General features: G+C 47.8%; 1 protein-coding gene across 1 annotated transcript in view; it reads right to left on the minus strand.

Annotated features, from left to right (window-relative positions):
- Nucleotides 1-13,809, minus strand: part of GABRA3 (gamma-aminobutyric acid type A receptor subunit alpha3) — a 61,929-nt gene that overhangs the window by 11,271 nt on the left and 36,849 nt on the right. Inside the window, exons 5-6 of the mRNA XM_054388811.1 lie at nucleotides 4,545-4,627; nucleotides 735-878 (exon numbers count right to left, since the gene is read on the minus strand). Coding sequence (XP_054244786.1) covers nucleotides 735-878; nucleotides 4,545-4,627 — 227 coding nt within the window. The remainder of the gene's footprint in view (nucleotides 1-734; nucleotides 879-4,544; nucleotides 4,628-13,809) is intronic.

Raw genomic sequence — 13,809 nt, forward strand, 5'->3', positions numbered from 1 at the left:
CCAGATTTCCCCAAGGGAGCTGATATGAGTTGTTACAGACAGACACTATTAAAATCAAGTGCACCAGAGAGGAAATATTCTCAAATGAGAGAACTACTGGTGCATATAGAAATAATAATAATAAAAAAGCAGCAAAGAAAGATGAGAGACACACACGATATAACAGAAGCTATTGGTACCTGGATTCAGTGGGGAAGGGAGGAGCAGCAGATGGGAGAGAAAGATGATTAATATTGGTCATTAATCAGAGGAAACATTTGTTTGGGATAATCTTCTATTAGCTATGATAATATTTGTGTAAGCAGATGCAGTGAAAATCACACTGAACATTACGTTGCATTTGCCTCCCCTGCCCACAATGTTCTCCTGAGGGACTGGAAAGGGATCCAAGACAAATGAGCCCACAAGATCAAGAACCAGCTAGGCACGGTGGGGAATATTTCCTCACACAACAGATCAACTGGAGATGCTTGAAATCCATTTCCTAGAGGGCATGGGCAATAAGGCTCTTTCAGTGGAAACCACTAAAAACTAAACCCTTTACTGCCCCTTTGTGACTGCTGATGTGCCCAGCCATATTCTCCAACAGCATGTGGCTTGGTAAGTACTGTGGTGCTCACTGCCCACGGGTACTGCCTCCATAATCATGCCAAACTGTGGCATTCAAAGCCCACGGGTCCATCCTCTCTGGCTCTGTGCTCAGCCCATGCCTTGCATCGTGGGCTGACAAATACCTGTGCTGGATCGAACCATCTCTGTCCCAACAACATGGCCCAGAAGGTCATACTGGTTGAGGCGAGATCCCCCCTTTGCTACTTCCACTGATTTGTCCTTCCCCAGCGTCCAGGTGTAGATCACCTCTGTCTTTGTGTAGGCATCTGTAGAGGAGAAACAAGAATGAGGCTTGTCCCTGCTGCCTGACCTAAAATATACCAAAACTAGCCTGTAGCCAAATGAATCCCTGCTGTGCATTCCTCAGAGCCACATGGCTGAGCACAGCCAAGCATGGCCAGAGACCAAGGCAGTTCAGCAACTGTAAAATCAAATGAGCAAAAGGCAACTAGGGTTTTTGGAAGGGAGCTGCAGGAGGGAGCAGAGCACTGTTGTTGAGAAACTCGCTGTCCCCTTGATGTGCTGACTCTGCAAGTGCTGGCTCCAGGCAGACACAAGATAGGAAGACATCCAGAGCAGCAGGCTGCTGGAGCAGCAGGACTGCCACAGCCTTACCATGCCAGGGATCGGAAGAGTCATGCTGGCAGCAGCTGGTGAGAATGACTAAACGCAAATGGGGCTGAGTTTTGGGTTAAGGAACAAAAGTAAAAAAGGCTTTAACTCAGAAGCAACTCTCCCCAAGCCTCTCAGCTTTGGAGGTGGTGTGCCCTCCCACCGAGATGCTTTTTGCCCTGCAAGACCGTGTTTGCCAGCCTCCAGGTCAATCCATCACAGCAAGGCAGGGCAGGGCTGAGGAAGCCTGCAGGCACAGCACAAGAGAAACAGCAGGCAAGTGCCACTGGACTGCTGTGTGGGGTAGTGCCAGGCTGAGGGCCAGGGCATCCTTCCAGGAGCTTGCAAGTTCCCCTCTCTATCCCATCTGCCCAACTCACCATACACAAATGCCTGTCTCTAACAGTCACCATCACCCTCATAAGCCTTTGTGATCAAACCCCTGCTTGTTCTCACAGCCACAACCTTTCCTGTCAGTGCCTGCATGCTCTTGGTTTTGCCAGTCCTGTGATATTCAGAATTGAGTCTCATCAGAGACTAGGAGAGTTTTAACTAACTGGGAGCTACTTCTCCCCATATTGCCCAAGCTTCCTGTCCATACCCACTCTGCACCGTTTGTTTTAAGCCAGAACAAAGTTCACTGAATCAAGATTCTAATTCATCTTTTACCACCAGCTTCTCCTTTTAAGACATTAAGGAATTTTTTGGCTTGGGTCAGGTCAAACAATGGGTCAGGTCTACTATGGAAATGTCTCAGTTCCTGCACTGTGTAAGATTGTGTCCTGAGATAGATTTCTGTGATCTTCTAAAAACAGTAGGTCTTGGCAAATCTGTCAAATACTAGGTAGTTGCTGTGCAAAGGGCAGGGGGTGGTTTTGATGATCAGCCAATCTTTCACAGCATGCCAGTGCTGCCTAAGCACTGCTGTTGCAGGCTGGCACTACTATCCAATGTGCAACACTCTGCTTTTCCAGCCCCTCCTTCCAACTCTCAACATGCTTCTGGAGACCTCCATCCTCCTTCAGGCTTAGCTTTTTACAGCTCTGCAAATGCTCTTCCACCTTTATGGGCAGCATCTTCTGCTCTAGCAGTCACAGTTCACCCACTGCAACTCTCAGCTGCAAAGGGAACTTGCCCACAATGTCATTCCCATTATCCCTGAAAAGGCTGTTGTCTGCCTATCTGGTCATCTGAGACAAAAGAGTATCTGGTGGCACAGAGATATGGCATGGATGCTTGGAAAACATTTCAGGCCATGAAGCTGTTTTGGCTCTGCTCAGCACCTTGCTTGCAATACAGTCCAGTCCAGTCCAATCCAGGCAGGGACAGCTCTTTCATGTTTAGTGGAGCTAGTAACCAGCAACATCTTCCCCAGCCTAGTCTCTGCTGCTGTGCAAATGTCTTAGAAACAGTTGTTCTCTGCTGAGTATATCTATCTTTTAGGGAACGTGGTGATCCTTAAAGCCATCACCTTCACTGCACCTGGTCCAAGGAATGATGCAGGTGAGCAGATGAAGCTATCTGAAATGCCTGATGACCTTACTTCTCCTGCAAGCTCTCTGCCTTCCCTCTTTGGGTGGCTGCCATGGTGGCAAAGAGACAGGAAGTCACTGATGAGTCATTCAGGGTGCAGTGATCACTGGAGGGTGGTCACTGAGGCTAATTAAGCTACCTTTGAACAGCTCTTGTCTGGCCTTGGCATTGTCCTCTACTTACAAATTCGACCCACTCTAAGCTACTTGCAAATGAGCAGCTTCCAGCTGTCAATGGCTTTCTGGTGCAAACATGAGTTTAATCCTGCTCTAACACAGTAGATGTGAGCTCAGATGCTTTGCAGATGGGTGCTTTAGAAAGAGCCACACTAGTGTTAATCAGGGGCAGCATTCTGAGCTGCTTGAGTCAAAACTCTCATCATTCAGAGGCCAAATCAGTAAAAATACCCAGAAGAACCCTGAAGGGTGCTCCAGTAAAAATATGCACATTATTCTCTTTGCCTCACCAAGAAGCATTAAAAGCAGTTAGATGTGGAGTAATCTGCCTTCCTGCAAGTCTTGCAGTAATCCCAGAGTTTGGGCCCGAGGTATGAGATTTTATATCCCTCCTCACAAGGCCAATTATCATCCTCCTCTAAGGCTTGCTAATTTACTGGCCTCAGTGATGTCTCGTGGCAATCACTTCTACATTTAATTGGATGCTGCCTAAGATATAACTTCATTTTAGCAGTTTTGAGTAATCCACTTTCATGGATGCATTTTTGTCATGAGGCAGAGGAATAGATGCACATAATAAACATGATTTCTTCTGGTGTCAATCAAATTTTTCAACTTTCTCCTTAGTCAACTCCTAACTGTCTACAGGAAGGAAATATCAGTTTAGAAAGGTTCAGATTTCTCTCTGTAGGAGTCAAAAAGGGAGTTTACTTGTGGGGGCTCATTCTTTAGATGGAGGTGGGTAATTCTTCCATCTAATGCAAACATAGACCAAGAGTGGTCTGCAGTTCATTAGACCTGGAAGAAATTCCAGGCAGAGTGAGACCAGGAAATCTATTTTCACATTGTGGTGAACAAGTGGCTTGAAATTTGGTACCACTCATTTTAGGAACAAAATCAAAAGAAACTTCACTTGCATATGGGAGAGAAAAGGAAACTTGTTCCTAGGCAGGGCATGGGAACACCAGGCAGGTGAGTAGCTGGAAGCAGCTTTCAACTCAGCAGAGCCTGTCAATCTTCCATAAACCAGGACTTTGGGTGTTAGGATTGAGATTCTCGGTCTCCAAGCCTTTTACTTGAGAGCAGCCTGTCTGGGAGACTGAAGAAGAGCAAGGGGTTTGTATGCTCCATTGGAGCATGGAGGCAGAGCAACCAGAGATTTCAGGCTCTCCCCTGTTTGGCAGGAGTGATGCAGGAAAGCTGGACAGGACACCTAGCAGCTATCTTCCCAAATCTGTCACCCCAGGATCACCTTGTGGTGAAGGAAAAGCACCTCTGAGTTTTCCACCAATGCTGTTCCTGCTGAGGCACTGCTGCCCACTGAAGGCAGAAGGGCAACAGGAAGTCTGCTCTTCCCACCTCCCTAATAAGCTTACAGCAAACCCAGAGGTGCCTAACCTGTCCTGTGAGCCTGAACTGATGACAGGTTTGTTTGCTGTCCATTTCTGATGTGGCAGGAATTGAATGCATGAGAGAAAAGAAACTGATTTTTAGTCACAGAATCATGAACAATAATTCATAACACTAAAATATTGGAAAGCACTGGTCACACAAAGGACTGTCCTTTAGCTCTGTACCCACCTCTTTGCAGAGGCTGCTCAGGGTACTTACAGCTCCCAAATTTCAGTGGGCAGGCATGCACATCCATTGGGAAGTCCTCCAGGTGCATGGGGCACTCTGCATGAATCGTTAGCCTACGAGACAAAACAAGATGTGATCAGAAACACCCAGCTGTGGAGGCTCCCACCTGCCCCTTCTGCCACAGGCTTTGCCCTGCATCCATCAAAGGTGACAAAGACCTCAATGTGGTCACCAAGATCTGGATCTCTGGGCAGAAGGCCATCAGCTGTGGAGACAACAGCAGGCACACAGACCTGGCAACCTTTCCTATGGTATAAACTCAAGCCCATTGCCTGAGCTCATCTTTATCCACTCAGTGCAATCAGAAAATCTGCCAAAGCTCAGGATTTCTGTTTGCTTATGAACTGTGCACAAAGAGCTCATTCATGACTGGGGTCAGAGGACACCTCATGGACCATGCTGGAAAGCAGGTGAAAGGGCTTCGCAGGAACCTGGCCTATTCTTCCCAGTGGTCTGACAGGAGCCAAGGGCTGGCACATTGTTGTCAGGAAGACACAGCACTGTTGGGCTTGCTGAACAAAATCAGAGTCATGAAGCTGCAGGTGTTGCACCAGGGTAAAACACACCCCTGTTCATGTGGGCCACTGTATCCCACCTCCCTCACCTCTTCCCTTGATGATGGCACTGCAGAGGATGCTGCAGGCAGACACAGAACTGCACTTCCCAAGACTGTTTGAGGGGTGCAGGACAACTTGTATGTTTTACGCATTCATCAAATCCCTGTAGGATACTTTATCAGGAAGCAGTTTTGTGAGGGAGGCACAACCATAAAAGCAGTGTGCTGCAGAACATGGGGCCAGGCATAACAAGATCCATCATAAAGGCTCTAAAAAGGTAGCTCCAAGCCTGTGTTCCTTCCCAAAGTGCTACAAAGCCTGCAGCCTAAGAGAGGGAGACAGCTTCACAGAATCACAGAATTGTCAGGGTTGGAAAGGACCCCAAGGATCATCTAGTTCCAGCCCCCTGCTGTTGGGGTTCCCAGGGTTGGAGTTGGGGTTCTAATAAAATCTCTTCTGAAGGAACCATTTGTAGGAAATGCTTCTGATGGCTTGGCAAAAATAACAAATGAACCATGACAGGACTAACAGGTGGATGCAAAGGGCAAGTGCACAGACCTAAGGCTGAAGGTGACTTGTGGAAAACTCAGGTCAAGAAGCACAGTGGAAAGCCTCTCCTGAGATATTTTCCTTCAGCTGGAAAAACATTCAAGGAAAGTTATTCTTCACTGAAAAGATTCAGGCTTAGTCAAATGCAAAACAAAGCCTGAAAAAAAAAATTAAAGGGTTTAGGTTTTGTTTGCTGAAAAAGAAAGAACTGGGAAAAGAAGGAAAGAAAAGAAAAATAAAGGTTATGTCTTCCTGGTGGACAAACCTTAACAGATTCTAAACAATAAAACTCAACAATTTGAGGAACGTTTTGGACACTTGGCATTTAAAAATTTGATGGACAAAACCAAGCACTCCACAAATCTGTCTAGAAAGCCCTGTGAGGGAAACAAAGCAGAATCACGGCGGGTTGGAGGCGGCAGGGCACCTCCGAGGCTGCGGCAGTGGTGGATGTAGGCGGCAGATGGTGCTGTGACAGGCGGGCACCAGCGCAGCCGAGCGACGGAGCAGCAGCAAATCCCCGCACGGCTGCTCGCTGGGGCTGGGAGAACGCAGGGGCTGCGCTGCGGGCTCTCTGCTCTGCCAGGGGAGGAAACGAACCTCGCCACTTCAGACCCGTGTCCAGCCTCACCTGCTTCATTTAGGGGGTCTAGGAAAGCTGGCACCCCCACGAGAGAAAGGCAGAGGTATTAAATCAAGAAGTGGAAGAGCAGGGCTGGAAGCTGCTGTAACTTGGATGGGGCAGGGCTGGGTGACCAAAACCTTCCTGCGTGACCCAGAGCCACTGCAGCACCCACAGTGGAGTTTTAAATCCCAGCTAATGAAGTCTTCAGGAATGTCCAGGAAGAGAGAGGCATGTGAGCCCTTTGCACTGGTCACTGGGGTCACAGTCCTGCAGAGCAGGTCACACCCTGATGAAGTCTCTGTGTTATTCTTGCATGAGCTACAGAAGGAAAGTGGTGAGCTTCCTGCAGACCTTCTGAATACAGCCCTGAAGGAACCTTCCTGCTCTTTAAGGCAACAGCAGCACTTACTAATTTCTGCTGTTTCTCAGTGCCAGGTACTGCTGTGCTGTCTCCACTGGGCACATCTGCTGCACTGTGCCCCAAGAGCTATCTCATGGGAGAAAAAAAACCTTCTGTTAAAGCAGACCTTAAAGGTCATCTAGTTCCAAACACCCTCTGACATGGGCAGTGACACTACACTAAACCAGGCTAGGTTCCTCAAAGCCCCATCCACCCTAGCCTTCTACACTTCCAGGGAGCAGGCATCCACAACCTCTCTGTTCCTATCTCCCACCACCCTCACAGTGAAGGACTGCAGATTGTGGGTCCAGTGGTTGAGTGCCATTTAGAGCAGCTAAAATAAGCTTCAGAGAGGGCTAGGATGGTATCAGACCAGCTGGGCACAAGCTGGCCTTGGCCAGGACCCCCTACCCTCTCCAAGGCATGGCTGACAAGAGCAAGTGTTGTCAAGGTAAGGAGACAACTTTGTTATGTGGATGCTGGATGACTCCATAGGTGTGTGGGAATGCAATGGTCACATTTTAAATCTGAAGTGTTTTATTAGCTGAGTCAGCAAACAACAACACAATAAATCAATCAACAAGCCACTGAAAAGGCAAGACAACCTGCTGCTTTTCCACCTACAACTGAAGGAGCTTTAAGTCTCCTGAAATTAAATAAGAAAGACAATGCCCTGCCATTCCAGATGAACCTGGTTCAGCAGCCTCAGCCAGCCAGCAGTCAGTACCTTCACAGATCCCATGTGAAAGGAGTCAGCTTCCCTGTTGAAGGGGGAAGCAATATAGGTATTCTCCCTCCCAGGTGTTCTCCCTTGCCTGAAACCTCTTCAAGTTGTTCCCATGCATTCCAGGGAGCCAGGACAGGCTCCCTGAGATGTTTTCCTCAAGACCAGAGTGCATACACTGCTGCTCACTCCTGCTCCCCTCCACACATCTTCCACTCCTTTCCTGCAGTCTCTCTTGCACACACTCATCTTTCACAGCACCAATTAGCAGAGGTATTGAGGTGAGCTGTGGAATCAGTCAGCTCAGGGGAGTGCCCACATTCCTCTTCTGCTCCCCCCTCACCGGCCTTCCCTGCCACCTCCTGTTGCTGGTGAAGGACTCCTCCGTGCCATATGCTTTGCCTAATTAAACATCAACATCAAACATTCCTACTGCCTCTGCAGCAGCTGGTTAAGAGAGCTTGCTGCAGAAAGTCTCACCTTTGCCGCTTAACCTGTGCAAGGGAGCATACAGCCTGCTAGCCACAGAAGTTGCCTTCATTGTTCTGATGCCCTGTTCAGGTCCAGACACCTGAACCCTGAAATGCCATTACAAAGCCCAACCAGCATGTGAAAACCAGTGAAGCTGCCAGCCATCACATAACCCAGCTGCTCCTCTGGCTTATCTGTCCCAGGCACTAGTGATGACTTATGCAGAACTGTCTTGAAGGCAGGCTCCAAACTCCTCATGTTTTCTCTTCCCTTTGCTGGCACGGTGGCACCAAAAGTGGAACATCCAGGAAAGAAACCATGTTTTTCTCTCTTTACAGTCATGGGAAGCCCTTTGAACTGCTCAGCACAATGGCAAGAAGCGTGAATCAGGCGAAACAGACCTCTCCCAGGGCTGACAGTACAACAAACCACTTTGGCTTTGTTCTCATGGTTACCAGGAGCTTAGCAAAGCCTTTGATGTGTCATTAGAGCCCCTGTCGTTACCTGCGTAGTGCTGCACCATGAGTGAGAGTCTCAGTCCAATTTCTGGGACGCAGAAGCAGTAATCCCTTGGTATATGTGTGGTACAGAAACATGACAGCACCCTGCGCAGCAGAACTGACTTTGTTTATGCCAAGGATATTGCTTGAGTCTTGTCCTGATTTCTCCTCCATGAGATTCATTAATAACCACAGTCAGGCCAAATAGTGTTTACAGTTTAGGCTGTGTGAGAATCTAGGTTAGGTTTAATTGCTGAGGTTTGAGCTTGAAAGCCAAATTGCTTCTAGGATCCTTGTGCTGGATCTGAAAGCACTGAATTCACTTTTGCATTCTCCCCCAGTCCTTGGAGATTTCAGCCCATGATGGCAGAAATGCAGCGAGGTAAGGTGAGCTCTGAAGAATTCTCCCTCCCAGGACAGCTTCCTTACAAAAGCCTGCCTGCACAAAGCCTAGCCTGAAAAACAGGTAATTTCTGCCAATGGATCCACTCTGGAATCTGTAAAGCAGGTAAAAGCAGGATGTACAAATCCCATCTCCTCTATTTGTCTGCTTGAATGTTTAGCAGTTTAGATTTGGTCTGCTTAGGTCCCTCTATGTTGCTGTCTAGGATCAGCCCTGATGTGGGATACAGCCAAATAGCTGCCAATCTGTGCTACCTGGAAGAGTTGGTGTTGTGATGTCTCAGCTGCTGCCTTTGCAGAAAGGAGAATGATGGTTGCACCTTCGCCATGTGGAAGGGTTCTGTAAGCTCCAGCCTGCAGCTTTCACAAGTTGCCCAAGCTTGACAAAAACCAGGCAGTAAAGACAACCCAAAGCCTTTGCTGGGAGAGACACTGCAAAGCTCTGATTTCAAAAACCGGCCTGGGCAGCTCAAAACCCTGAGCATGCTGAAAGAGGTCCAGGACTTGTTACCTGGGCTTCAACAGCTCTGGCAGGACTGCACATGTCCTGGGTGCCTTTGTACTCAGCCTTCCCCCCTGTTGTGCCTCTGCCTCACTGACCCTCCCTCGCAAGTGCTCATCATGCACTACCACGGAGGACTTCACATTGTCTCTAGCAATCCAGGCTCTTCAGGCAGTCTTTGGGCACGCAGCTGAATTCTGTCAGCCTGGCAGTTAAAGAAAACATCCTTTACATGCACACCTTGAGCACATAGTGTCTGGGAATCACTCTGACACCACCCCTCATCGTGTCACTCTGACAGTCCTTGTGAAGAGCAGGAGAGCTCTTTAAGGCTTGAATTCACAAAGCTGCATCCCTTTGGCAAAGCATTAAGCTTTCTCTATTTTCATATGCTTCAAGGCCAGGAAGAACCAGAACATTATCTCCGTGCCCCACACAACATGAGCCACGGACTACATCCAGAGATTGCTGCAGCAGCTGAGTTTTTATCTGTACGTTATATAAATCCAAGCACAACTCCCAGTTTGCCTTACTCAGGTCTGACTCCAGAGCTTTGAAGTCTTAGCTGGGCTTTTGTGAACTACTTGGATCTTGTAGGAGCTCCACTAACAAGATCACAGAGGCAGGGCTACACAGTAAAACTGTGTACCCTGTGCCCTCTAAGGCAGCTGGAGCAGCAGGGAAAGGGCAAAGGGATCAGAAATCCTGCCCCTTCCTCAGCAGACAAAAGGAGGGGAATAAAGAAATGCAATTTTATGCTGCAGTTGCAAAGGCCATCTTGTCACCCAGATGCCAAGGCCTGAGCCAGTGATCAGATGTTTACTGTGATGTTGCATTGATCCACGAGGAGGCTGTGCCCTGACTAAAGGAAATCTCTGGCTGCTCACCTACAGCTGGTGTGCAACTCCTTCAAGCTCAGGTCAGTGATAAAGAGGCTCTCTCCAGGAGCTATAAATATTGTCACACAGGTGTAATTTTGCTGGATGCATGTGTCAGAGTAGCTGTTCCACCAGAGCAACTTCATCTATAAATGTAAACCTTGACTAAGAGAAGTTGGCTTTCACAGCAGGATAAATAACAAGAGACATGCCTCTAATTGCACATCAGCAGAACTGATCCCTCAGAGGATATTGGCTGGTACAAGGTAAAGGAGTAAGATATATCTCAGCAGTCAAACACCATGGCAATGTACCAGTCTAGACTGAGTCTTTGAGGGATCACTGGGGCAGCCCTGCCAGTCATGGAGAAATCTGGTGGAGGTCCAAACTTGATCCTTCATCAGCAAGACAGAGTGTGCCTCTGGGATTTGCATTTTGCTGGATGTCAGAAGTGTGAGGCTGAGATAGGCTTCTTGGTCCTGCTAGTTTCTTTGAGGAGGACATATGCATGCCCCTAGGTATGGGGGAGAATAGTGAATGTGCCACCTGAACATAAAATACATGTCTCCTTCCAGCCCTTTCCTGGGAGGAGGTTCCAAAGTACCTCCAAAGGAGAAGTGATACCATCATCATCATTTTACAGGGCAGTTGAGGTGTGAGTACCTATGAGTGGCAGAGCCAGGAAGGACTTGGTCTCTGAACTTCAGTCCTGGGCTATGCAGTCTTGCATCTGACAGCTTCATACACATCTGTGCTAGGTAAGGAAAAGATCTCCATGCACTTCAGCTCCTGGTACCATGCAACACAACCCATGATAAAAGGTCTTTGGATATCTGTGTGATCTTTTCACCTCTTACAAAACCTTAAAGATATATTTAAAGGGGGCAGGAGCACGGAGGTCCCAGATTCTCCTTCATCCTCCCCTTCTTTTGGAGACAGCTAAACTGAAGGATGTGTGTTTAAAATGCCATGACTCCATTTTCTTCAAGAAGCTCATTCCCAAGAGCCTTGTGATGCTGCCATCCTGGCATCTGCCCAGCCCTACACAGAAAAGTAAATCCAATACTTTCTCATTCACACAAAACTTGCTGAAGCTAATGGCAGTTTGCTGAATAAAGAAGAAGTGAAATGATATAAAAGCCCTGAAATTGAGTCCTTTTTTTGGGTGTCTTATGCCAGCAGCTCCTATAAAACTTTACAGGCAGACAATGATACAAACGGGCGGAGTGTTAGTCATCCACATGGAGGCCAGAGAGATGGGAGCAGAACCAAACCCATAAGTCAAGTTTGGTTTCTCTCTCCATTTACCCCATCTGCCTCAGGAAAGTGAGATTCCTGATGGGTGGAGACCTAAATCCCCAGGGCACTGGCAGGATTAGCTCATATTTAAGAACTGCTGCCCCAATGCAGAGCATTGTTTATCACTGTAGGTTGTGAAACTTGCTGACATCATCTAGATTCACAGCCAGCTTAACTATGGAAAGATGAAATTCTATGTGGTTCTAAAATAACAGAGGTGAAAGAGCAGCATCTTGCACACAGTCTGCAGCGCAGCCTGTTCATAATTAGGACTGGCTTGAAGATAGAAGCAGAGAAAACAATTTTTGAGAACAAAGATTCAGAGCTTTCCAAAGCAAACTCAATACCTTTCTTGTGTATCTATGAGTACCTTGTTGTTTCATTTATAAGCCCATTTACCTCATAAGGCAAATTAGTACATCAGCCCCAGGTGGCAAACATTATTTACGTGGGTGAGTAGCCTACAAGCATCTGGAAACAGCTGAATAGTTTGGGAACTAATGCACAATTAACCCAAAGGCTTTTCATTCCATGCTCTCCACCTGTTGCAGCTCAGTGATAAATGTATGTACCAGGGCTGTTGCTGAGGAACCTAGAGGATATGTCTGCCTAAGCATGGTTCTCCATGTGCAGTGACTGGTGCTTTAGAAGGCTGCTGGAGCTTACAGTGAGGCCTTGCACAGGGTCTGTCACTGCCTGGGGACTCACGCTGCAGGGCTACCTCCTGTTCCGGACTCCCACTTCATTTTCAATGACCCCTCCAAACTTGGCACCTCCACTGCACAGCTTTTAGTAAGTGTATTGGTTTAAGCTGACTGGCCCCACCGGGAGGGATGAGGGATGGGGGATGGAGGGACAAGGCTACCCCCCCACCTGTGGCACAGACCAGCAGAGCAAGGTGGATGGTCTATTCGACACCACGCTGACATTATGCTCCCTGCATGAAAGGAAAGGGCTTGCCTGGGGTTTATGGGACCTGTAAGATATTCTATAGTTTGCAAAGTCTCCTGTTCTGTGTTTTGGGGTTTGTTTGTTTGGGGTTTTTTGTGGTTTTTTTGTGTGTGGGTTGTTTTTCCCCCTCAGTTTCCAGGCTGGGGTTCATCCCTTTTGTTCTGGTTTTGGTGTGCATGCAGCAGTGGTGGGTTTTGCTGTTCCATCTGCTGTGTACATTGCTACCTTTCCTCCTGTTTGTTTTTGGTTTTGTTTTGTTTTCCCTTCGTGTAATCTGATATCCCTGCAATACGGTAGTAAATTGCCCTCATCTCAACTGACATTTCAGCTTGTCCTAGCTCCTTTCCCCCTTGACCACCCAGAGGGGAGGGGGTGGGCAGGGAAGGAGAAAACCCCTCTGTAACTGGACTGCTGTCACTCAGCTGCCAGCTGAGTCAAACCCAAGACAATAAGCTGGTAATTTTTTCTTCCTAATAATGTGCATCGATTACACAGCTTTGGATTTTTGCTTCCATGAAGCAGGAACCCCTCCCTATTGTTCTCACAAGCAAGCTTGGGTTCATTAGATGTTTCCAAGGGCTCTGATGCAACATGCTGAACAAATTTAGATCTAGTCTCAAGCTGCTGGAGAAGAGCAAATTCTCCCATCGTAATGTTCCCCTACTGGAAACCTGCATACTGGAAACCTGCATACTGGAAACTGGATACTGAAAACCTGGCTTCATATTCATAGAATCATAGAATCAGTCAGGGTTGGAAGGGACCACAAGGATCAGCCAGTTCCAACCCCCCTGCCATGGGCAGGGACACCTCACACTACATCAGGCTGGCCAGAGCCTCATCCAGCCTGGCCTTAAACACCTCCAGGGATGGGGCCTCAACCACCTCCCTGGACAACCCATTCCAGGCTCTCACCACTCTCATGGGGAAGAACTTCTTCCTCATGTCCAGTCCATCAGAGGTCAGGAATAAAAATACGCTGGGCAGCACACCACCTCCATAAACTATAGATCCCAGCACTTCTACCTCATCACATAAATGACAAAGATCAATGTGAATGACAAAACCAAAACTATCTGTAAAAATGTGCCTAAGGTGTGGCTCAGTGATAGCACACAGGTAGGAAACAAGGAAGCAGGGAAACAGAATCACAGAATCAATAAGGTTGGAAAAGACCTCAAGGATCCTCAAAGTCCAACCTGTCACCCAAGACCTCATGACCACTAAACCATGTCACCAAGTGCCACATCCAATCCCCTCTTGAACACCTCCAGGGATGGAGACTCCACCACCTCCCTGGGCAGCACATTCCAACGGCTAACAACTCTCTCTGTTAAAACCAGCAGGGTAAGACTCAAGTCTGCTAACAGAGTCAGT

The sequence above is a fragment of the Indicator indicator genome, chromosome 17 (assembly GCF_027791375.1).
Source record: "Indicator indicator isolate 239-I01 chromosome 17, UM_Iind_1.1, whole genome shotgun sequence".
Lineage (NCBI taxonomy): Eukaryota > Metazoa > Chordata > Aves > Piciformes > Indicatoridae > Indicator > Indicator indicator.